Genomic DNA, 23,289 nt, shown 5'->3' with positions numbered 1-23,289 from the left:
ATGTTTAAAGTTTTGGAAATCATTTTGTATCTAAATCCGGCTTTAAACTTCTCCAGAACATTATCACGGACCTGCCTGTTGTGTTCCTTGGTCTTCATGATGCTCTCTGTGCTTCAAACAGAACCCTGAGACTATCACAGAGCAGGGGCATTTATACGGAGACTTGATTACACACAGGTGGATTATATTTATCATCATTAGGCATTTAGGACAACATTGGATCATTCAGAGATCCACAATGAACTTCTGCACTGAAAGTAAAGGGGCCGAATAATATTGCACGCCCCACTTTTCAGTTTTTGAATTTCCACAAAAATTTAAAATAACCAATAAATTTTGTTCAACTTCACAACTGTGTTCTACTTGTTGTTGATTCTTCACCAAAAATTTACATTTGGTATCTTTATGTTTGAAGATATGTGGGAAAAGGTTCAAAAGTTCCAGGAGGGCAAATGCTTTTGCAAGGCACTGTGTATATATATATATATATATATATATATATATATATATATATATATATACACATGTGTGTGTGTGTGTCACTGACATCTATATATCTGTGCATTCTATGTGTATATATCTATTCTATTCTATTCTAACCTGTCACACTGTGATTTTACTGTACGTGGCAGATGAATTACCGGCTTTTATTCTATCTATCTATCTATCTATCTATCTATCTATCTATCTATCTATCTATCTATCTATATATACAGGTGTGTGTCACAAAATTAGAATATCATCAAAAAGTAAATTTATTTGAGTTCTTCATTACAAAAAGTTAAACTCATATATTATATAGAGTCATTACAAGCAGAGTGATCTATTTCAAGTGTTTTTTTCTGTTAAGTATTCTAGGGTATCTGCAGCATTAGATCAGATAGACAGAGTATACAGCAGTGTGAGCAGCCTCTTCTTACATCAGCACCCCTGGTATCTCCAGCATTAGATGAGATAAACAGGGTGGGTAGTGTCTTCTTATCTCAGCCCTTCTGGTACCTTCAGTATTTGATCAGATAGGCAGGGTGAACAGCAGTGTGAGCAGCATCTTCTTGCCGCAGCACCCCAGTGTTAATCAGTTGACATGAGCATCCTAGAAAAGAGGGGAATCACAAGAGAAGGCATGAATAGTAGAGTGTGGGGAGGTGTACACAGTGGCAGAGGTGATGATGTCCATCAAAAAATTACGTATAACCCTATAAGACAATCAGAGTCAGGCTACGTTCACACGGTGTGGTTTTTGGTAACCCAATGGAAAACAAAACCCGCTGTGCCGACGATCCTTTTTTCCCCAGGAAAATCCGCGCGGATTTGCCTGCGGAAAAAAGAAGTACCATGTCTATTCTTTCTGCGGATTCCGCTGCGGGTTTCCAGCAGCACCAATAGGAAACTGCAGTTGGAAACCCGCAGTGGAATCCGCAGTAGAAAAAGGATCAAAAACCGCAGTGAAAAGCACTGCGGTTTTCACTGCGGATTTTCCAAAAAAAGGACCTGAAAAATCCGCAGTGAAAACAGGATCGTGTGAACGTAGCCTCACTGGTAGGGCTCATGTCCTTATTTTATTACGTCTCTTTACAAAAGATTGTTCTATTATGGCTATGTGTATGAGCACTTTGGGTCCTACTCACTATTACATTTGTGCCTTCTTTTGTCTAGTTTTGGTCATTTATGGTTTTTTCATTTGCGCCTTATTCATCTTTTAATTTGTACCCTTTTTCAGTCTATTTTATATGTGTTCACTAATCTTCTGTTGTGTTTGCCGATGTGGGCGCAGTTTTGCTTAACAGATGTTGTAAACAACTTATGAATTCAGACTTTCTAAAAAATCATGAATCGGACCCTTAGTATGTGTGTACGAAGCCGATAAAGAATGGTCTACAGTTCGACTGTAGTGTAGATGGGATTAAATACAGTAGATTTGTCCATTAAGATTTTTCCCCTTTTTTTTTTTTTTTTTTTTTTTTTTTAGAAAAGGAACATAGATTGAGTCACTTTTAAAAAAGAGGAAATTCTGCCCAAACAGTAAAAATAATGTGAGAACTTTGTTGAGCGATACCGTCCGATACTTGAAAGTATCGGTATCGGAAAGTATCGGCCGATACCGGCAAAGTATCGGATCTAATCCGATACCGATACCCGATACCAATACAAGTCAATGGGACTCAAGTATCGGACGGTATCCCTGATGGTTCCCAGGGTCTGAAGGAGAGGAAACTCTCCTTCAGGCCCTGGGATCCATATTAATGTGTAAAATAAAGAATTAAAATAAAAAATATTGCTATACTCACCTCTCCGACGCAGCCTGGACCTCACCGAGGGAACCGGCAGCCTTCTTTGCTTAAAATGCGCGCTTTTACTTCCTTCCGTGACGTCACGGCTTGTGATTGGTCACATGCCGCCCATGTGGCCGCGACGCGAGCAATCACAGCAAGCCGTGACGTAATTTTCAGGTCCTGAATGCCTAATTCTAGGCATTCATGATTTTAAAATTACGTTCCGGCTTGTGATTGGTCGCGTCGCGGTCACATGGGCGACGCGACCAATCACAAGCCGTGACGTCACGGGAGGCAGGAGACGCGCGCATTTTTAAAATTACGTCACGGCTTGTGATTGGTTGCGTGCCGCCCATGTGACCGCGACGCGACCAATCACAGCAAGCCGTGACGTAACTTCAGGTCCTGAATGCAGAAATAGGCATCAGGACCTGAAATTACGTCACGGCTTGCTGTGATTGGTCGCGTCGCGGTCACATGGGCGGCACGCAACCAATCACAAGCCGTGACGTAATTTTAAAAATGCGCGCGTCTCCTGCCTCCCGTGACGTCACGGCTTGTGATTGGTCGCGTCGCCCATGTGACCGCGACGCGACCAATCACAAGCCGGAACATAATTTTAAAATCATGAATGCCTAGAATTAGGCATTGAGGACCTGAAAATTACGTCACGGCTTGCTGTGATTGGTCGCGTCGCGGCCACCTGGGCGGCACGCGACCAATCACAAGCCGTGACGTCACGGAAGGAAGTAAAAGCGCGCATTTTAAGCAAACAACGCTGCCGGTTCCCTCGGTGAGGTCCATGCTGCGTCGGAGAGGTGAGTATAGCAATATTATTTATTTTAATTCTTTATTTTACACATTAATGTTGTTTCGATACCGATACCCGATACCACAAAAGTATCGGATCTCGGTATCGGAATTCCGATACCCGCAAGTATCGGCCGATACCCGATACTTGTGGTATCGGAATGCTCAACACTAGTGAGAAGCTATTTTGCATACATAGAATACTAAGACAGGTGTTTCTATTAGTTGCATTAATTAATTACGGTTTTATCAAGAAGTACTAGACCCACCGAAGAAGGAAAGGTGTCGGAGCTGGCGTCTGCTCCCCGGAATATAAAATGAAGTGGGAGCTGTTTACTGTGTTGCTACTATGGAGATAATCCTGCCACAAGGCTCTGACAAGCAGAATGAGATCTGAAGATTTAAGTGCTTCGTGAATAAAGAAAATACAACTATATAGTTCTTGTCTTCAGACTTATAAAAGGGAATTAAAACCAAGCCTGGCCTCTTAAAGGTATTTATTACCGAGATGTTTGCAATGGAACAAAGTCATAAACTACAACCACTATATCAATAAATAGATTACTTGGATGCTAGCGAATTGAAGATTAGGATTTGTCTCCCCGGCCACCCTTTTGGAAGCATAAAGGGCAGCCAGTGTGCCGTTCCTTGGGATTAATGTATTAAATATAATCCATCCTGAAATTAATTATCTCTGTATACAAAATGGCACAGTATTATATCCATGAAATGATTATGTCTCCATCGGGTGTAATGTATTAGTACACTGGGCCCATTCAGAACTCCACTCTCGTCAGACTAGCCGAGGTTTTGGTTTCCAAAGCTGAACTCACTGCTGGATGCAGTGACAGCTCCCATACTGTACATGTAGGGTTGTTTATGGTGAGACAACCCCTTTAAATTAGCAGTTTTGCTTCCATAAGTTTTACCCAAAATTTCCCTTGATATTGACTATCAGAATTAGCTTGAGCTTCAAGACCTCCATAAACTGTTCATACAAGTTAGATGTTCTTTTGCTAGACAAATATTCCTCCTGGACTCCCATGCACATGTATGATGAGGTTAACCAAGCATGCATGTTTGTTTTGGGGGGGGGGGTTGAGGAGAGACATCTATCTCCACTGACTGCCCCAGCTTGGCTGAGCGTTCACGTGTTTACGATGAGTAGAGTGGAGAAATCCATGGAGAGACTGCTCCACCAGAGGATAGTCTCCTCTGCAAATCAAACAATTAGCCTATTCCAACCATACACATTAGTTCAAGCTGACCATACACATTAGATGGCTGTTGGCCAAACGATGATCCAACCGATCTCAGCCAACTCTCCCATACACCGTAGCCCAAATTTAGCCAAGTGCTATTGTGATCTCTGTGAAAAGCAGACTGTCTGCCAACAGCTAATCTCTGGGGGAACAATGCGATCAGCATTCCAACATTTGACAAGTCCCGATCGACATCTCTGCCGACGATCGATCTGCCGGCGCCTTCAACACACTAGACCATCAGCAGAACTCGTTGATGTTGGCGGATTGGTCTAAGGATCTCCCTGGCTCATTCAACTTTCATCTAATATTGATGGAGAGAGTTTATTCCCTTCCCTGACACCACTGGAAGTAATTTATTTTCCCTGAGAATTAAAGGATCGGACATGTTGAAGTCCAACCGCCCTTCCTACTTTCACCTCCAAACTTAGGCTGTTGGGGAAAGTCATATCGCCTCCATGTACATTAGATCCTGGTTTGGCCAACAAACGGTTTTCTCACAAGAGATGAAGGATATGCCATAAATGTCTGACAGATGCAAGTCCTACCTCTGAAGAGCCTAGCACCTATTTCCAAAACAGGAGTTCCCTGATCCACCATTGTAGCTGGTATCTGATCAGCGTGAGTGGAAAGATGGTCACATTGATTCATCCAGATGATTGCATTTGCTTGGCTACCTCTCCACTTGGTCAGACGCCAGCTGAAGCAGGGGACTATATGATCTACCAGACATTTAAGACATAGCCACAGGATTATCCTTTTTAACTAATGTTTTTAGCCACCTTCACAGCCTATGCTTAATGTTTATTACTCTAGTTTTATAGCTAAACACAACATGACTTTGTGATGTTTGCAAGTAAGCTTTGCCAAAATTTGTACCAGTACGGTAATGTTCTTCCAATCAACATACACATGAAGATGTACAAGATGTATGTGGCTAATGATAATGAATACAGAATCTAAGAGGATGGATGAGCAAGATGGGCAATCCATGACTAATAGATGCAGGCACCTAGATGAATTAGGAACTGATAGGCAAGGCCGGCCATAATAGATGCCTTCATGGAATCGGATCAATGAGTAAAGCTCGGATAATCTTTGGAGTCATTTCAATATTTTGTCTATTTCACATAGTGAAGTGAATTTAAACTTAAGGCAAATTTCACATAGGGAGACCTCAGTACAGATCATTATTTAATTGATCTTGCACATTACATTGAAATGGTTATTAGAATATAAATCATCCCAATGGTTATGACAGCCAGTCACGCAGTTATGCTTTCTAATTACAGACACCCAATAATAATTTCATCCATCATTTGTCAAGCAGTGAACTATTTAGGCACCTCGATCATTTTTGAAAATTATTTAGATCGCAAAGCAAATAACTTAGAAAATATTTTTTGTTACTATTTGCAAATTATATATATATATATATATACAGTACAGAGCAAAAGTTTGGACACACCTTCTCATTTAAAGATTTTTCTATATTTTCATGACTGAAAATTGTAAATTCACACTGAAGGCATCAAAACTATGAATTAACACATGTGGAATTATATACTTAACAAAAAAGTGTGAAACAACTGAAATTATGTCTTATATTCTAGGTTCTTCAAAGTAGCCACCTTTTGCTTTGATGACTGCTTTGCACACTCTTGGCATTCTCTTGATGAGCTACAAGAGGTAGTCACCGGAAATGGTCTTCCAACAATCTTGAAGGAGTTCCCAGAGATGCTTAGCACTTGTTGGCCCTTTTGCCTTCACTCTGCGGTCCAGCTCACCCCAAACCATCTCGATTGGGTTCAGGTCTGGTGACTGTGGAGGCCAGGTCATCTGGCGTAGCACCCCATCACTCTCCTTCTTGGTCTAATAGCCCTTACACAGCCTGGAGGTGTGTTTGGGGTCATTGTCCTGTTGAAAAATAAATGATGGTCCAACTAAACGTAAACCGGATGGAATAGCATGCCGCTGCAAGATGCTGTGGTAGCCATGCTGGTTCAGTATGCCTTCAATTTTGAATAAATCCCCTATAGTGTCATCAGCAAAGCACCCCCACACCATCACACCTCCTCCTCCATGCTTCATGGTGGGAACCAGGCATGTAGAGTCCATCCGTTCACCTTTTCTGTGTTGCACAAAGACACGGTGCTTGGAACCAAAGATCTCAAATTTGGACTCATCAGACCAAAGCACAGATTTCCACTGGTCTAATGTCCATTCGTTGTGTTCTTTAGCCCAAACAAGTCTCTTCTGCTTGTTGCCTGTCCTTAGCAGTGGTTTCCTAGCAGCTATTTTACCATGAAGGCCTGCTGCACAAAGTCTCCTCTTAACAGTTGTTGTAGAGATGTGTCTGCTGCTAGAACTCTGTGGCATTGACCTGGTCTCTAATCTGAGCTGCTGTTAACCTGCAATTTCTGAGGCTGGTGACTCGGATAAACTTATCCTCAGAAGCAGAAGTGACTCTTAGTCTTCCTTTCCTGGGATGGTCCTCATGTGAGCCAGTTTCTTTGTATCGCTTGATGGTTTTTGCCACTGCACTTGGGGACACTTTCAAAGTTTTCCCAATTTTTCGGACTGACTGACATTCATTTCTTAAAGTAATGATGGCCACTCGTTTTTCTTTACTTAGCTGATTTTTTCTTGCCATGATACAAATTCTAACAGTCTATTCAGTAGGACTATCAGCTGTGTATCCACCAGACTTCTGCACAACACAACTGATGGTCCCAACCCCATTTATAAGGCAAGAAATCCCACTTATTAAACCTGACAGGGCACACCTGTGAAGTGAAAACCATTCCCGGTGACTACCTCTTGAAGCTCATCAAGAGAATGCCAAGAGTGTGCAAAGCAGTCATCAAAGCAAAAGGTGGCTACTTTGACGAACCTAGAATATAAGACATAATTTCAGTTGTTTCACACTTTTTTGTTAAGTATATAATTCCATGTGTGTTAATTCATAGTTTTGATGCCTTCAGTGTGAATGTACAATTTTCATAGACATGAAAATACAGAAAAATCTTTAAATGAGAAGGTGTGTCCAAACTTTTGGTCTGTACTGTATATATATATATATATATACACACACACAGTATAGTTGAAAATGCTGAGTTTGTGCGTGCATTTATAATGGAAGATTATCGGGAATGAGCATTAATAGGAAGGCTCTTTGGTCGATAATCGTCCAGAGAAAACTGCTCATTTGTCTGGTGAAATGATTGTAAAGTTTTAAAGGGAATCCTTCACTAGGATTTAATTCGCATACCATGGGAGAGTTGGTATGATGATGCCACAATGAAGAATTTTGCTGCACGGGACGGTATGCCGCACTCTTTTTAATGGCTTCACTAGGATTTTACATCTCATCTGAGAACAGTATGGTGTGCAGGCAGAGACCCTGATTCCAGCGATGTGTCACTTATTGGGCTGCTTGCTGTAGGTTTAATAAAATCACAGTTTCATCCTCAGCAGGAGATCTTAACAATAGGACTAGTAATTCAACATCTATGTAGAGCTCTTGGTTGCTTTCTGTGCACACTGTGCATAGGCAGAAAGCTGCCAATCAGTAGTGTGGGCGGGGTTATACAAAGCTCAGCATTAGAGAACTTCTAGATCTGCAGCAGATAAAACAGGAATTGATTAGCAGGCGATCATCACAAGAGGACTAGTAAATCGGCTGCTATGTAGAGCTCTGTATAACCCTGCCTCCAACCACTGATTGGCAGCTTTCTGCCTATGCACAGTGTACACCGAAAGCAACTAATCAGTGGTGTGTGGGCAGGGTTATACAAGGCTCAGCATTGGAGAACTTCTAGATCTGCAGCAGATAAAACAAGAATTTTATCAAAACTACAGCAAGTAGCCAGTAAGTGATACATCACTGGAATCAGGGTCACTGCATTATACTGCTTTCAGATGGGGTAGAAAAAATCTGGTGACAGATTCCCATTAAGCTTAAGCTTGTTTAAACACATCATTGGCAGCAGCACATGATCTATGTACTTCTGAGAACATTGTGACTCTATGAGCACAGAACAATTGTGTTAACATTCGTCTGTAGTGTAGTGGAGTATCATACTGCATAGTACACATATTGGTCTGCGTAGGAGCTATGTACACAAAATGGTAGGATAACGTCTAAATAAGACAGTCTGAAAAATTGCCCAATTTTTTCTATTTATGATGAGTTGGAGCAATGAAAATGGTTTTCAAAGTGTACAAAACCTTTAGGGTATGAGCACACGCTGCGGAGTTTGCTGTGGATCCACAGTGGTTTTGACCTGAGTTTACAGTACAATGTAAACCTATGGAAAAGAAAATCCGCAGTGCTCATGCTGGGGAAAAAAACGAGCGTTAATTATTCCGCAGCATGTCAATTCTTTGTGCGGATTCCGCAGCGGTTTACACCTGCTCCTCAAAAGGAATCCGTAGGTCTAAAACCGCATGTGAAATCCACACAAAATCTGCAAAAAAATTGCGGTAAATCCGCGGTAATTCCGCAGGTAATCCAGTGTGGTTTATCTGCGGATTTACCAAAATTAGTCCGGAAAAATCCGCAGGACTTTCTGTAACGTGTGCACGTAGCCTTAAGGTGGCTCCGAACATCAAAGTGCTGTAACATAAACTTCATTTGTCACCCATAAATAGGATAAATGACAAATATATGTTTCTGGCTGCTGATAACCCCGCTGATTTGCAGAATAAGGGGTCTCAAAGACCCCTGTGTGAATGGAGTGTTAGGCTATGTGCACACGTTGCGGATTTCCTGTGGATCCGCAGCGTTTTTTACCGTGCAGAAACGCTGCAGATCCGCAAGTGATTTACAGTACAATGTAAATCAATGCGAAAAAAAAACCCACTGTGCTAATGGTGCGGAAAATTCCGTGCGGAAACGCTGCGCATTAAAAGAAGGAGCATGTCACTTCTTTTTTGTGGATCTTCAGCGTTTTTGTACGCATTCCATTATAGAAATTTGCAGGGGTAAAAAATGCAAGAAATCTGCACAAAATCCACAGCAAATCCATACAAAATCCGCACAAAAAACGTGACAAATCCGCACATGCGTTTTCTGCCAAGAGATGCAGAATCCGCACAAAAATTCCTTAGGCTAATCCACAACGTGTGCATATAGCCTGAGTGCTCAATACTGTTATATTCACACAAAGGACTTTGGAACTTCTCGTGATCAATGGGACCCCAGCACTCGGTCCCCCAGCATCCTTATTTTGCAGTACTGTTTTTTTCCCTATGATTGGTCAATGTATTTTTAATTCTAATGTGCTCTATACTTTATAAGTGTAACGTGATCATTTTTACGTTTCAGATATAACGGGCTCACAGAATACAGATACATCCCTAGCAAGTCAGCATCATGTTTAAAAATGAATATCAGGTAAAGCTAAGTTAATATATTGTGAATATATTGAGTTTATTCTCTATATGACATTGTTGTTGGTATACATGCAATGTGTAGGTGCATGTTCATACTGGCCACTAAACAGACAAAATCAAAGATAAAAACAAAACGAGAAAATACCTGCAGTAAGTAAATAAATAGCAGTAGTGCATGAAAATAACATAAGGCTCTTAATTAACATTGTCTTTATAAAAAAAACATAAAAGCCATCTCACCACGTCAAGGTGACCCTACTTGGGACAGTCCTAATCTCTAGTATTAAAATCTTAGCATATGTCAAATGACATAAATGTGAATATTGGCTGAGCAGGACCTCCCTTTTCTATGAGCTGGACATTACGTTCATATAGCTCAGCATGGCTTGGTGTCCAATAGTTGGGCATCAATCAGGCTTGGCCTTTATTCACATTTACTTCATTTGACATATGGTAAGGTTTTAATACTAAAGGTTAGGACTGTCCCATTTAGGGGACACATGTGCACCCATTTCCACAAGTCAGCTACAGCTGCTGCCGGTCTGGAAGTGCTGCAGCAGTACTTGCAAGTGCCGGCTCACCGACTGGTGTGCTATGTGACCAAGTGCTGGAACTCCACATTACATATGCTGGCAAGGCTGTGTGAGCAGCAGAGGTCAGAAGTTGAATACCAGCTATAAAATACCCATTAGTATTCTGGTCACCCTTTGCATATAAGAACCGACGAGTGAGAATGGATGTCTGACATCTGTGAGGTTCTATAAAACTTTGAGGAATCAACCAAGACGGTGAGTGGCGATGATGACATAATCAACATAACTATGCCACTTCTGTGTCTACTCGAAAACTCGCTGCTCACAATTAAAGAGGAAACTTTGCATGTGGACTAGGTGGAGATGGAGGATGAAAGTACACATGGTGATACTACCCAGCCAAGCCTCATCCCATCTTCTCAGCGCACATTGGGTGATAATGAGGAGGTAGCGAAGGAGGAACAGGAAATGGTTTCTTGCGTTACAAAGGGTACTCCCCACACCAGCTTCATCCTGTCTGTTCAGTGCGGATGGGCTGAAGAAGAGGAAGAGGTGGAGAGTCAATCTCCTGGCGGGGACAGGGAAGTCTTGCCTGTTGAGAGTCTGGCACACAGGGCTGACTTTCTGTCCCACTGACTTTCCCGTGACACATTTTGGGCAACACTGATTACTAATGAGTCCAGGAGTCCAGCTACCAAATAATTTTAACACAATGTGCATGAGGCCCTCTCTTATGTCTAATACAGGGCGTATATTGGATTCCCTCTTCCTTCTAATTTTTGGCAGTTCTTGCATTCTCCACATAAGCTTTATGAGTTTCAGAGTCCCATCTTCATAAATTAAACAGAATGTGTCTGACCATGTCACACACAACACATTCTGAACTAAGCCCAGATAAGGTAGTAAAGTGTTAAAATTACATTACCGGTGACTACCAGTGGGTTTAGTTTTATTTTCCACTCTACTATGTCATCTACATTAGTCATAGGCGACAGAGAAATACAGTGAGAAATGGCCCGGCTATTAAGGGGATTGAGGATTATTTTTTTTTCCTCTTTTTCACTTTGTAATGATGTAAAATCCATTTTAAAAAGTGAAAGTGGAGTAATACACTGACAACATTGTTCTCAGCACTGACCTGGGAGTCAGAGATGTGTCCATGCCTCTTCCCCATGCTTTCTCCATGCCATTTGAGCACTGTTTCCATCTATTTCAGCGATTTTCCTGCCCCCCCACCAGCCCTCCTGTTAGGGTCTTCCAGAAAAATGCTCCAGTTTCCCGTTGTCTTCCATTATACTCGGTACTCAAATCGAGCACTTTCGAGTGTCCGACCTGCTTGATTCGAGTACTAAGTACTCTAGCATTTTAGTCCTCGATCATCACTAATCAGGTTAGGCAATGCAAAAATGGAAGGAGTGTTACACACTGGGAAGTAAGGGAAAGAATGTTCTTGTACATTTAGTGCTGAAAGACTGCTTATGAAGAACTGCCTATTGAAAAAGAGCATATGATAAGTAACAGAGCATGAGAGTCAAATAGTTTCTGGACTCATCAGACTAGTATTTCTTTGGGGGGATGAGGGCAGCCGTGGCATGCATTTCTACAGGTTTTGGGAGAAAAGGCAAGTATGCTATAAATCAGACCTGGGCAAAATGTGGCCCACGGGCCATATCTGGCCCTCTGGCTGTTCCTGTCCAGTCTGCGGACCATGACAGTTCAGGGACTGAAAACAGTGGCCTACGGGTCGCACCTTGCCCTGCCTGCCCAGCCTGTCTGCCTCTGCCCACTGTCACCGCTAACTGCATCTTCTGGATTCTCATACTGAACATGGGCAAGCTATAGGGTTCTCATGCTGGACATGGGGAGGCTATGGGGTATAATGCTGAATATGGGGAGGCTATGGGGTCTCATGGTAGATATGGAGAGACTATTTGGTGCCATGCTGGACATGGGAAGGCTATGGGGTCTCATGCTGGACATGGGGAGGCTATGGGGTTTCATGCTGGACATAGGGAGGCTATGGGGTCTCAGGCTGGACGAGAGGAGGCTATGGGGTTCTCATGCTGGTTATGGGGAGGCTATGGGGTTCTCATGTTGGACATGGGGAGGCTATGCGGTTCTCATGCTGGACAAGAGGAGGTTGTGGGGGTCTCATGCTGAACATGGGGAGGCTGTGTGGGGCTCTCAGGTTGGACATGGGGAGGTTGTATGGAGCTCTCTTCCTGGACATGGGGTGACTGTATGGGACTCTCATGGGCAGGCTATGTGGAGTCTCATGCTGGGCATACAGAGGCTGTATGGAGCTCTCATGCTGGACATGGGGAGGTTGCATGGGGTTCTCATGCTGGACAAGGGGAGGCTGTATGGGGCCCTCATGCTGGACAAGGGGAGGCTGTATGGGGCCCTCATGCTGGACATGGGGAGGTTGTATGAAGCTCTCATCCTGGACATGGGGTGACTGTATGGGACTCTCATGGGGAGGCCATGTGGAGTCTCATGCTGGGCATGCAGAGGCTGTATGGAGCTCTCATGCTGGACATGGGGAGGTTGCATGGGGTTCTCATGCTGGACAAGGGGAGGCTGTATGGGGCTCTCATGTTGGACAAGGGGAGGCTGTATGGGGCCCTCATGCTGGACATGGGGTGGCTATGGGGCTGTCATGGGGAGGCTATGTGGAGTCTCATGCTGAACATGGGTAGGGTATATGAGGTCTCATGCTGGACATAGGGAGGCTATGGGGTCTCAGGCTGGACGAGAGGAGGCTATGGGGTTCTCATGCTGGTTATGGGGAGGCTATGGGGTTCTCATGTTGGACATGGGGAGGCTATGTGGTTCTCATGCTGGACAAGAGGAGATTGTGGGGGTCTCATGCTGAACATGGGGAGGCTGTGTGGGGCTCTCAGGTTGGACATGGGGAGGTTGTATGGAGCTCTCTTCCTGGACATGGGGTGACTGTATGGGACTCTCATGGGGAGGCTATGTGGAGTCTCATGCTGGGCATACATAGGCTGTATGGAGCTCTCATGCTGGACATGGGGAGGTTGCATGGGGTTCTCATGCTGGACAAGGGCAGGCTGTATGGGGCCCTCATGCTGGACAAGGGGAGGCTGTATGGGGCCCTCATGCTGGACATGGGGAGGTTGTATGAAGCTCTCATCCTGGACATGGGGTGACTGTATGGGACTCTCATGGGGAGGCCATGTGGAGTCTCATGCTGGGCATGCAGAGGCTGTATGGAGCTCTCATGCTGGACATGGGGAGGTTGCATGGGGTTCTCCTGCTGGACAAGGGGAGGCTGTATGGGGCTCTCATGTTGGACAAGGGGAGGCTGTATGGGGCCCTCATGCTGGACATGGGGTGGCTATGGGGCTATCATGGGGAGGCTATGTGGAGTCTCATGCTGAACATGGGTAGGGTATATGAGGTCTCATGCTGGACATAGGGAGGCTATGGGGTCTCAGGCTGGACGAGAGGAGGCTATGGGGTTCTCATGCTTGTTATGGGGAGGCTATGGGGTTCTCATGTTGGACATGGGGAGGCTATGCGGTTCTCATGCTGGACAAGAGGAGGTTGTGGGGGTCTCATGCTGAACATGGGGAGGCTGTGTGGGGCTCTCAGGTTGGACATGGGGAGGTTGTATGGAGCTCTCTTCCTGGACATGGGGTGACTGTATGGGACTCTCATGGGGAGGCTATGTGGAGTCTCATGCTGGGCATACAGAGGCTGTATGGAGCTCTCATGCTGGACATGGGGAGGTTGCATGGGGTTCTCATGCTGGACAAGGGGAGGCTGTATGGGGCCCTCATGCTGGACAAGGGGAGGCTGTATGGGACCCTCATGCTGGACATGGGGAGGTTGTATGAAGCTCTCATCCTGGACATGGGGTGACTGTATGGGACTCTCATGGGGAGGCCATGTGGAGTCTCATGCTGGGCATACAGAGGCTGTATGGAGCTCTCATGCTGGACATGGGGAGGTTGCATGGGGTTCTCATGCTGGACAAGGGGAGGCTGTATGGGGCTCTCATGTTGGACAAGGGGAGGCTGTATGGGGCCCTCATGCTGGACATGGGGTGGCTATGGGGCTGTCATGGGGAGGCTATGTGGAGTCTCATGCTGAACATGGGTAGGGTATATGAGGTCTCATGCTGGACATGGGGAGACTATGTGGGTCTCATGATAATCATGGAGAGGCTATGTGGGGACGGTATACAGGGGCTGTGTGGAGAATCCTACGGTATATAGAAGGGGCTGTGTGCAGGCTCAAATAGTACATAGGAGGAGATCAGCATACTTCATTTTGCTCAATATTAATATAGGGAAAATTAATTGCTCACCCCTGCTTTAAGTCAATGTTCATACAGAAGATTTGGAGCTCTGTATCAGAGACTGTAAATCAGTACAACGTTTTGGACCTTTTTAATAAATTGATATACAAATGGAGCATGTTCCAGCAACCTCTGCTCCGGTTAGGGCGGAACTTAAACATATTAAATACTTTTGATCCATTAATCGGTTTGCATTAGACTGTGGATTCTAAAAGAGAGCTAAAAACAATAAGAATTTCTAGAGCATATAGACAGGCTTTATTTTTTTAGCATATCATTGAAGCAGAAAATGACAGCTACCGGTGTGTATGGGTAAAAGCTTAGGAAAGATTCAGAGAATCGCTGAGCCTGTACAGGAAATTGCTTTGGGCAAACTCACAAACAGAACTCAGATTTTGTATTTCAAAGTTGATAATAGTACGAGCATGGGCATAATAACCAGGAAGGGAAGGATAAGCCACGGTGTACTATGTCATCCCACACCACATAAGAACTCTATGCCTTTGGCACAGAATTATATTAACTCTACTAAAATATGATGTGAATGTACGAGTTTGCTTTTGGGGAATATTTAATTTTTGCTTTTGCATTGTAAAAGAAAAAACAAGAAAACCAGGTAAAGTTGGATGTGTGGCAGACTACTGGGCTCGTTTAACCTCTTGTGTCATTATGTTATACACTGAAGTTAGCGCTGCATAATAGAACGCATTTATAATTCTTACATATACAGTGTTCAAATTTGTTTTATTAGCAAAATTTGCAAACTGAGATCTGCTTTTGCAAAAACACAATCGAAAACGGTAAGCTCAGCTATGTTAGATGTGCTGAGTAGTGATGATGATCAAGCACTAAAATGCTCCAGTGCTCGGTGCTCGAATCAAGCAGGTTGGACGCTCGGACAGTCTCGACTCGAGTAATGGGTATAATGGAAGTCAGTGGGAGACTCGAGCATTTTTCTGGAAGATCCTAATAGGAGGACTGGGGGGAAGGAAAATCGTTGAAATGGATGTGAGCATCTCTTAAACGCAATGGGAACAGCATTGGGAAGACGCCTGGACCCAGCTGACTCCCAGGTCACTGCTGGGAACTAAATAAATAAATTAAAAAAATTACGTGGGTTCCCCCATATTTTTGATAACCAGCCAATGTAAAGAAGACAGCTGGGGGCTGATATTATCAGGCCGGGAAGGTCCATGGTTAATTTGCCCTTCCCATCCTGTGAAGATCTGATGTTGTGGGTTGTAATAATCACCTAGGCAGGTTAACGATGCTACTATTTTCTATTCCTTACATCCATGGTTTTACAACAACTTCGGGTAGATGGCCAAAATACATTGGCAACAGTCAGGACCGGCTTCACCACCCAGCGCACCTGGGAACGTTTTGGGGCCCTGAGAAAGCGGGGGGGCCCACTCGCCATTGGGGTCACTGGCACGTTGTGGGGCCTCTGAATCTGGGGAGCCCAGTGCCAGTGCCCGCAAGGGGGCCCCTGCTTGCTCAGGGCCCCGTCACTTGCAATACTTACCTCTCCCTGTTCCTCTGCAGCTCAGGTGGTCTTATGCATTTTCTGACTCTGTGACATCTCACGGCAGAGGGCACGATAGCACCTCTACTGTGCTCCCTCTGGCCAGGTCCTCCCGTAGCCTAAAAATACCAGCCGCAGCAACCCCAGAATTGGTGCATCACATTAGAGGCGCTAATTCTGTTGCTTTGCCCGGCTCTTCCCGATTGCCCTGGTGCAGTGTCAATCGGGTTAATATTTTGGGGGTTTATGTCAGCTGTGTAATGTCAGATGGCATCAAGCCCAGGAGTTAGTAATGGAGAGGTGTCTATCAGATATCCCCATTACTAACCCACTAATGAAACAAAAAAACACACACACAAAAAAAAATCACTTTATTTGAATAAAGACTCCCCCACACTATCCCTCGTTCACCAATTTATTATCAAAAATGTTCCGATGTTTCCCTCGTCTCCATTGTCTGTGAATAGCAGTAAAGTACGGGTAGTGATGATAAGTTTCATCAGAGCCGCTGCCTCTGGCTGAGCGCATCGTTGTTCTTTAAATTATTAATAATAATAATAATAATAATAATTAAGAAGTTAAATAAAAAATACATTATTACAAACACAAAAATAGCAGTACTGGGCTATGATTTTTCCATGGTGGTAGTCATTTAGCCTGTAGAATAATTATAGTGATCATCGGCTTGTTGTAATATAGGACTTTTATAAGATATTGTTCCCTATTTAACAAAACAACTAAACTTCCAGACTCACAACAGAAGTATATCGGGCAAGAGATGCTGGTTAGTCACGAAATCCTGCACCTGATGCCCTCCACTGCCAACAATTCTCTTAAGGCGTGCCAGGCAGTCAGCAATTCCAGATGTTATGGCCGCCAGGAGCTTCCTGCGTTATATCCCCAGATTCCATTTTATGGCCACTGTAATTGTGAAAACATCACCCCTTCGCAGCGCAGCTTTTACTGAACCGTGTAAAGTTTTGGAAGAAGCTGTCGTATGGATTAGTGGCTCCCGCTGTGATAATGTGGATGGTTTTATTTGCCATCACATACAATTATGTTGTCGCCTTCATTTGTGCAGAAAAGTAAAAAATGTATGATTGATAGAATCTGATACGAAGGCGCACATTACAACATGGATGGATATAGCCGAGAGTCTCCACGCCATGAGAGCTTAATAGAAGAGCTCGGTTTTTCCTAGAACAACAGTTGAGCTTTTGGAATTAGGAAAAATCTCGTTAGTATGAAGAAATATGATTCGAGTAAACTCTTGCTCTTAAAAGTTGTGGGCTGATGAAAAAACATATGGTAGGTTTAGGCCAAGTTCAGGTGGCCATACTGAAACTCGGGCTATTCACGTTGGCAAATACAGATGTGACTGGCTCCATGTGAAGCTCTGTTTCCTAGCCCTTATAGTGGATATGCACTAGTCTGTCTCTATAAATCGGACTAGAATAGTGTATAATATGATATTTAACCACGCGGACCATTTCTTAACCATGTACACCGTATGGCAATGAATGGTACGTGTGCTTTCCCTGTGCGGTCCGTGGTGCACACGTCCATAAAACCCGCTCGTCTGAACTAACCCTTGAAGGAAGGATCCATGTTTGCAAACATTTCATAACCGCTTCAAGGCTTCTAAAATGAAGAATAAAGCAACGTAGAAATTTTACCTACAGCTGTTGTAGAGCGCCATGCAAAAAGCATATAAACCCTATGTAATCTGATTCTGTTGGCATAGTCCTATCTGTCCCCTAAATGTATGTTATAGGTATTGTCCTTCCTTATGATATTGAGGACGTAACCTTGGGATAAGTCATTTATATCAGATCGGTGGAGATCCAACATTTGGCAACCTCACCGTTGACAGTAGGACATATGTAAATAGAGAAAGGGGCACAGTTAATAGTGAGCACAGCATGGCTCCATTAATTGTGTAGTGTTTGTAGGACATGAGCTGCCGTTCTTGGAAACTGTCATTATATAGTGAACACAGCCACACAGCTCCGACTTCCATTCACCGCTGGTGCTCATTAGTGGTGATGCCATTTGATGTAAATGTCCTATCCTTAGGATATGTCATCAATCTCATAAGGAAGGATGGAAAAAAAAATCGGCAGGATTTAATACTAGGAAGGACTAACATAGTGGACACTTGGGTCTTCGTTGGGCCCCCAACGTACATGACTATATACTCCATGACCATCGTCAGCCTGTGATACTGGAGGAAAAGGTGCAATGGGGTCAAAAAGGTTGGGGTACAAGTCTGCAGTCACTCTATGTGCACATGCGCTCTCAGGATCCACATGTACACATAGGGAGAAACCTGTCAATTATCTGGAGCAATGCAGGAAGAAACCAGACAGCGGCAAAGCCAGACTAGTCTTGTCACAGACCTACAAGTCTTGTGCTTTGAAAATTGCAGTTCACAAACGCTCTACATCCAATCTCACTGAGCTAGAGCGAGTCTGCCAAGAAGAATTGGCAAATATTTCAGCTTTTCGATGTGCAAAGCTGGTAGAGACAGATCCCAATTAATTACATTTGAGATAGTGAGTGTAATGTGAAAAAAATGTGAGATAGCTAACGGGGTATGAATACTTTTTCAAGGTACTGTATATATTTTCTCTATGTTGCTAATAGTTTGCATTCACATGTAATGTCTTTCAGGGGGGACCATTTGTTGAAGTATTTAGTGCTCAAGGAAAGGATCCCGTGGCCAAGTGGAGGCTATTTGGAAGTCAATCAGCAATCTGGAAAGTAAGGATTAATACAGTAAATTTTATATAAGCCTCCCTCTATATTTCCAGATGGTAACCTTTACATTTTGAGGAAGAGCAGCCTTTCTTTTATATTACTGTTTGACTGGTGATTGATCTTATGCCGTTAATTTTATTATTATATTAGATTGTTGAGATATCAATTTTTTTTTTAGATTTTGTCTTTTTTTCTATATCTTTTAACAAATGGATCAATATGCCTAATGGTCAACACCCGATCTGACCTGACTATATAATGAAGCCATGATTGGATATAAATATTACAGATATTCAACAGACAGCCGTTGTTGACATAGTTTTCTATGCTGGTTTTATTAAGGGGCAATGTTGTGTCTGACTGTTGGATATAGGGGTTCTTCATAGTGATGAGTGAATGTGCTGGGATAAGGTGTTATCTGAGCATGCTCGGGTGCCAACCAAGTATCTTCGGCATGCTCGAAAAGTATGTTCGAGTCCCCGCGAATGCATGTCTCGCGGCTATTCGACAGCCCAAACACATGCAGGGATTGCCTAACAAACAGACAATCCATTTATGTTTTGCGGCTATTGGACAGCCGCGAGACATGCTGCCATGGGACTCGAACATATTATTCGAGCACGCCGAACCCGAGCATGCTCAGATAACACCTTATCCCAGCACGTTCACTAATCCCTACTCTTTATCCAAAACAGCATCCCAAAAAGCAGAAATAAAAAGGGGCTCAAATTTGCCATGACATAAGCGCAAGTGTGATAACTTACCATGCCTCACTGTAGACAACCCCTTTCAAATGGGACCTGCCATGGCAATCACCTGATTGCCGTGGACCTGGGTTCCGATACAACAGCAACAGTAGGGGAAACGTAGTGTAAGAAAGCGGCCATTTGTTCAGATAATTGACTACTATGTGGTGTATGGACAGGACATATCCACAAGATTGAGAGCTGATGACCATTTATGTGATGTTCTCGTTACTCGAAATTTCTCGAGCTTGCTCGGGGGTCCTCCGAGTATTTTTTAGTGCTCGAAGATTTAGTTTTTCTTGCCGCAGCTGAATGATTTACAGCTACTAGCCAGCATAAGTACATGTGGGGATTCCCTAGCAACCAGGCAACCCCCACATGTACTTATGCTGGCTAACAGATGTAAATCACATCAATGGATTATTTGTGTAATCCAGGACAGGACAGGTCCTCCAGAGTTACAGACACTCACTGAGGCCAGTCTTGGATGAGGATCTTAAATAGGGGCCTTCTATAGGGTCTCTCAACATTGATCTTCAGGAGCACACCGCTTCACTGCCTCCCAGCTTCTTGATGGTGTGCTCCTGATCAGACCAGCTGCGTGGATACACTGCTGGTTTGAGATGTGCTTTCTCTGCTACAGCAAAGGAAACTTTGCCTCTGTAGCATCGTAGGAAAGCAGAGACACCGAGGCTCCATGGATCCAATGAACTGGACAACCGGACTTTAGAAAAAGCATGCAAGCAATGTTCTCCTTGCCTAAGAGACTGGTCACTGCTAGTAGACTACAGAGATTGCCGGTAGTGTAGAAAACTCTAAGTACACGATAGAATTAAAAATGTTTACGTTCTTGAGAACAAAGAGGATTTTTAACAATAAGTAAAATAAGAAGTTGCTTGTTCTTTTTAAGCACTCAGCAATTTTGACCATTTAAAGAGAACTTTTTGCTGGAAACTTAAATTTAAACTGGGTATCGTCTTCAATTTCTGCTGTTCCCTTGATTTTGGAACAATTTTCCTTTTTTTTCTGCGTCGCTCCATTACAAAGATGTAGCCCTCGGTAATAGTGCAAGCATTCCCTTCTGGGCGTATACCACAAAACTTGTATGGGGGCGTGGCCGTGTTTTGATTGGACAGCATCAGAAGAGAAAAAGCCAACGCCCACAGAGTAATGTTTTGGAATGTTTTAAAAGGAACATTTGCACTATTATTACCAGGGGCATAACTTTGGAACGGAGCGACACAGAAAAAAAAGAAAAACTGTTCCTGAATCAGTGAAGAAGCAACATTTGGAGAGGGAACTTTTTAACATAACGAGATAACACCTTTTAACTCACTAGTCCCTAATAGAGTTTTATAAATCAGACTAAGCCTTTTAAGAATGATGTCCAGGTTGGAGATAAATCCCTGTATTAGCTGTAATGTAAAAAAAGGAGTAAAATTTGAGGATCTTCTGAGTTTTCTTTTCAGACATACAATAAGTAGAAAAGCCATTACTATTACATGTACATACCCTGGAATTACCACATTAGTGTCAATAAAAGTATTAAAAAAGTATTAAAATCGAATGTAGTCACCCACTGGCTATATATCGTTTTGCTAGGCAACAATCTAAACCTATTCTAACCTTTTACTAGCAAACAGCATGCCTTATAATAAATGACATTGATTTCATTAAAGAGCATAAAGTTTCCTTTAAATCCGTACTGCAGGGTGATAATACATAGTAATGGCAGCACTCGTACATTTCACACAGCGGTGAGTGTCGTAGCAGCTGATTTATTTTTAATCTAAAAATAATAACATGCTTTAGCAAAATTGATTAGGACAATTGGTGCGTGGTTTAATGAACAGCATTCACCTATCATTCAGCCGCTTACAGTACATTACCTGTGATCAGACGCTCCCGGGGGGTTTAACGTCTGCTATTCCAAAATGAAAAAGAAAAAAAAAAGAAAAATGAAAAAGAATCTTCTTTGATCAGTTCTGCTCAGTGATTTTTCTAATAGCATTTGATGGCTAATTTATTATATTTTTATTAATATGATTCAAGGACTTTGATAAGGAAGTGAAGAGTTTCGTCTTTGTCCTTGAAGGAAGCAGCCAGACGATCAAGATGCAGCTGCCAAAGGAGAACAAGCAAATGCGTAAGTGTCCTGGAAGCGTCTGGCTTTGTCCTAACTTTACCCTTATTTGGCCAAGAAAACAAACCCATCGGAATAACATTGGGGGAGATTTATCAATAGATTTATCTAAGTGCATCATGTTATGTGAGAATATTACACATGACGCCACATTTATTTATGCAACATGATAAATATGACTGGAATATACTTTTGGTTTTTCGCTAGACCACTGGCATACAAAAGTCCCAAATTTTGGTGCAAAGTTGTCCAACAATTCATGTAACCAATGCTGTGTGCCAAACGTTGACTTTTGGACTATGGAGTTGTTGTCAGAGCAGCTCCTGTGACTTTTCTGTGGGCCATTACTTATAATTCTTTGGATTACCATACCATGTGGAACTGCGCTTCGACGGGTCCACAATTATATCCAGTAACCAATTGTAATACGACACATTTTTCTGTTTATTCCCCATTTAAAGGCTCATGCATACTTCAGTGATTTTCTCGTAAGAGAAAATCGGTACAAGTTTCATCAGAATTTTATCAGTTTTTCTCTGTTGTTTCTTCACCTTCTCCTTACTCTCAGTCTGTAAAAAAATGGACCTCACTTGGATGGTATTCAAGTTTTTCACGGACTCATACACTTTCACCGGTGAGTTTGATCCGTCACGCAAATCGATATCAGACATGTCTCCATGATTTTATGCTGACCACACAGGAACCAAAAAATCACAGACATATGAACATTCCCTTAGTCTTTTGTAGGTACGGGTGCTATTTGTAAAAAACATGGGTAGCACACATATGTGGAAAACTGATGTGTGACTGAGCTCTTACTCTTGCACAACTTACACCCAATTTCTTCACGTGACATGATTCCAGTACATATCTGTCAAGCTTCTGCAATGCAGGTAGGTGCAGGCTTCACTAGATGACAGTAGAGAGGAAGCAGGTCTGCACCAAAACAGAGCTGACCTGCAGTGCATCAGTGAGGCTACCACAGGTGGCAGCAGAATAGTCAAACAAACCAGTTCTATATAGTCAGTAGCGCAGTACCAAAGGAAAAGACAAAACACAGAGTCAGAGACAAGCCAAAAGGTCAGTAACAGTCAGGAGTGGATAAGCCAAAGACAGAAGAAAAGAACAGGTCATGATACAAGCCAAGTCAAAACCAGGGGGGTCTGCACCCTAAAGGGAAACACTGAGTCAAGACGGGAACAGGGGAAAAAACAGAGACACGGGTTCAGGCAGCTAAAGCAGCAGGACAAATCAGGATATACCAGAGTCAGCTACACACGCCGTAGGCAGAACTATAACTGACTCCGCCTGCAAGATGCAACAGAGATAAATAGCAAAACCTGGAAACCAGACTGAGGCTAAGAAAAGTTAACCCCTGACATGATCAGACCGAGAAAAGGGAAAACAGGACTCAAAACCCGGTCTGGATCATGACAATATCAACATGTTATTCTGCATCCGTTGGGATAATTTTTATGGCGATTTCCTTTGGCTTTTCATTATCCTCTCTTGG

General features: G+C 43.2%; 1 protein-coding gene across 4 annotated transcripts in view; it reads left to right on the top strand.

Moving 5' to 3' along the window:
* CFAP20DC (CFAP20 domain containing) overlaps window positions 1-23,289 on the top strand; it is a 398,952-nt gene that overhangs the window by 3,906 nt on the left and 371,757 nt on the right. For all 4 annotated transcript variants that reach the window (XM_077278690.1, XM_077278691.1, XM_077278693.1 and 1 more), the window contains exons 2-4: window positions 9,675-9,743; window positions 18,801-18,890; window positions 21,686-21,779. In XM_077278690.1, coding sequence (XP_077134805.1) covers window positions 9,723-9,743; window positions 18,801-18,890; window positions 21,686-21,779 — 205 coding nt within the window. In that variant the 5' untranslated portion in view covers window positions 9,675-9,722. The remainder of the gene's footprint in view (window positions 1-9,674; window positions 9,744-18,800; window positions 18,891-21,685; window positions 21,780-23,289) is intronic.

The sequence above is a fragment of the Ranitomeya variabilis genome, chromosome 8 (genome assembly GCF_051348905.1).
Source record: "Ranitomeya variabilis isolate aRanVar5 chromosome 8, aRanVar5.hap1, whole genome shotgun sequence".
Taxonomy (NCBI): Eukaryota; Metazoa; Chordata; class Amphibia; order Anura; family Dendrobatidae; genus Ranitomeya; species Ranitomeya variabilis.
This window is presented reverse-complemented; position numbering and strand designations above follow the sequence as displayed.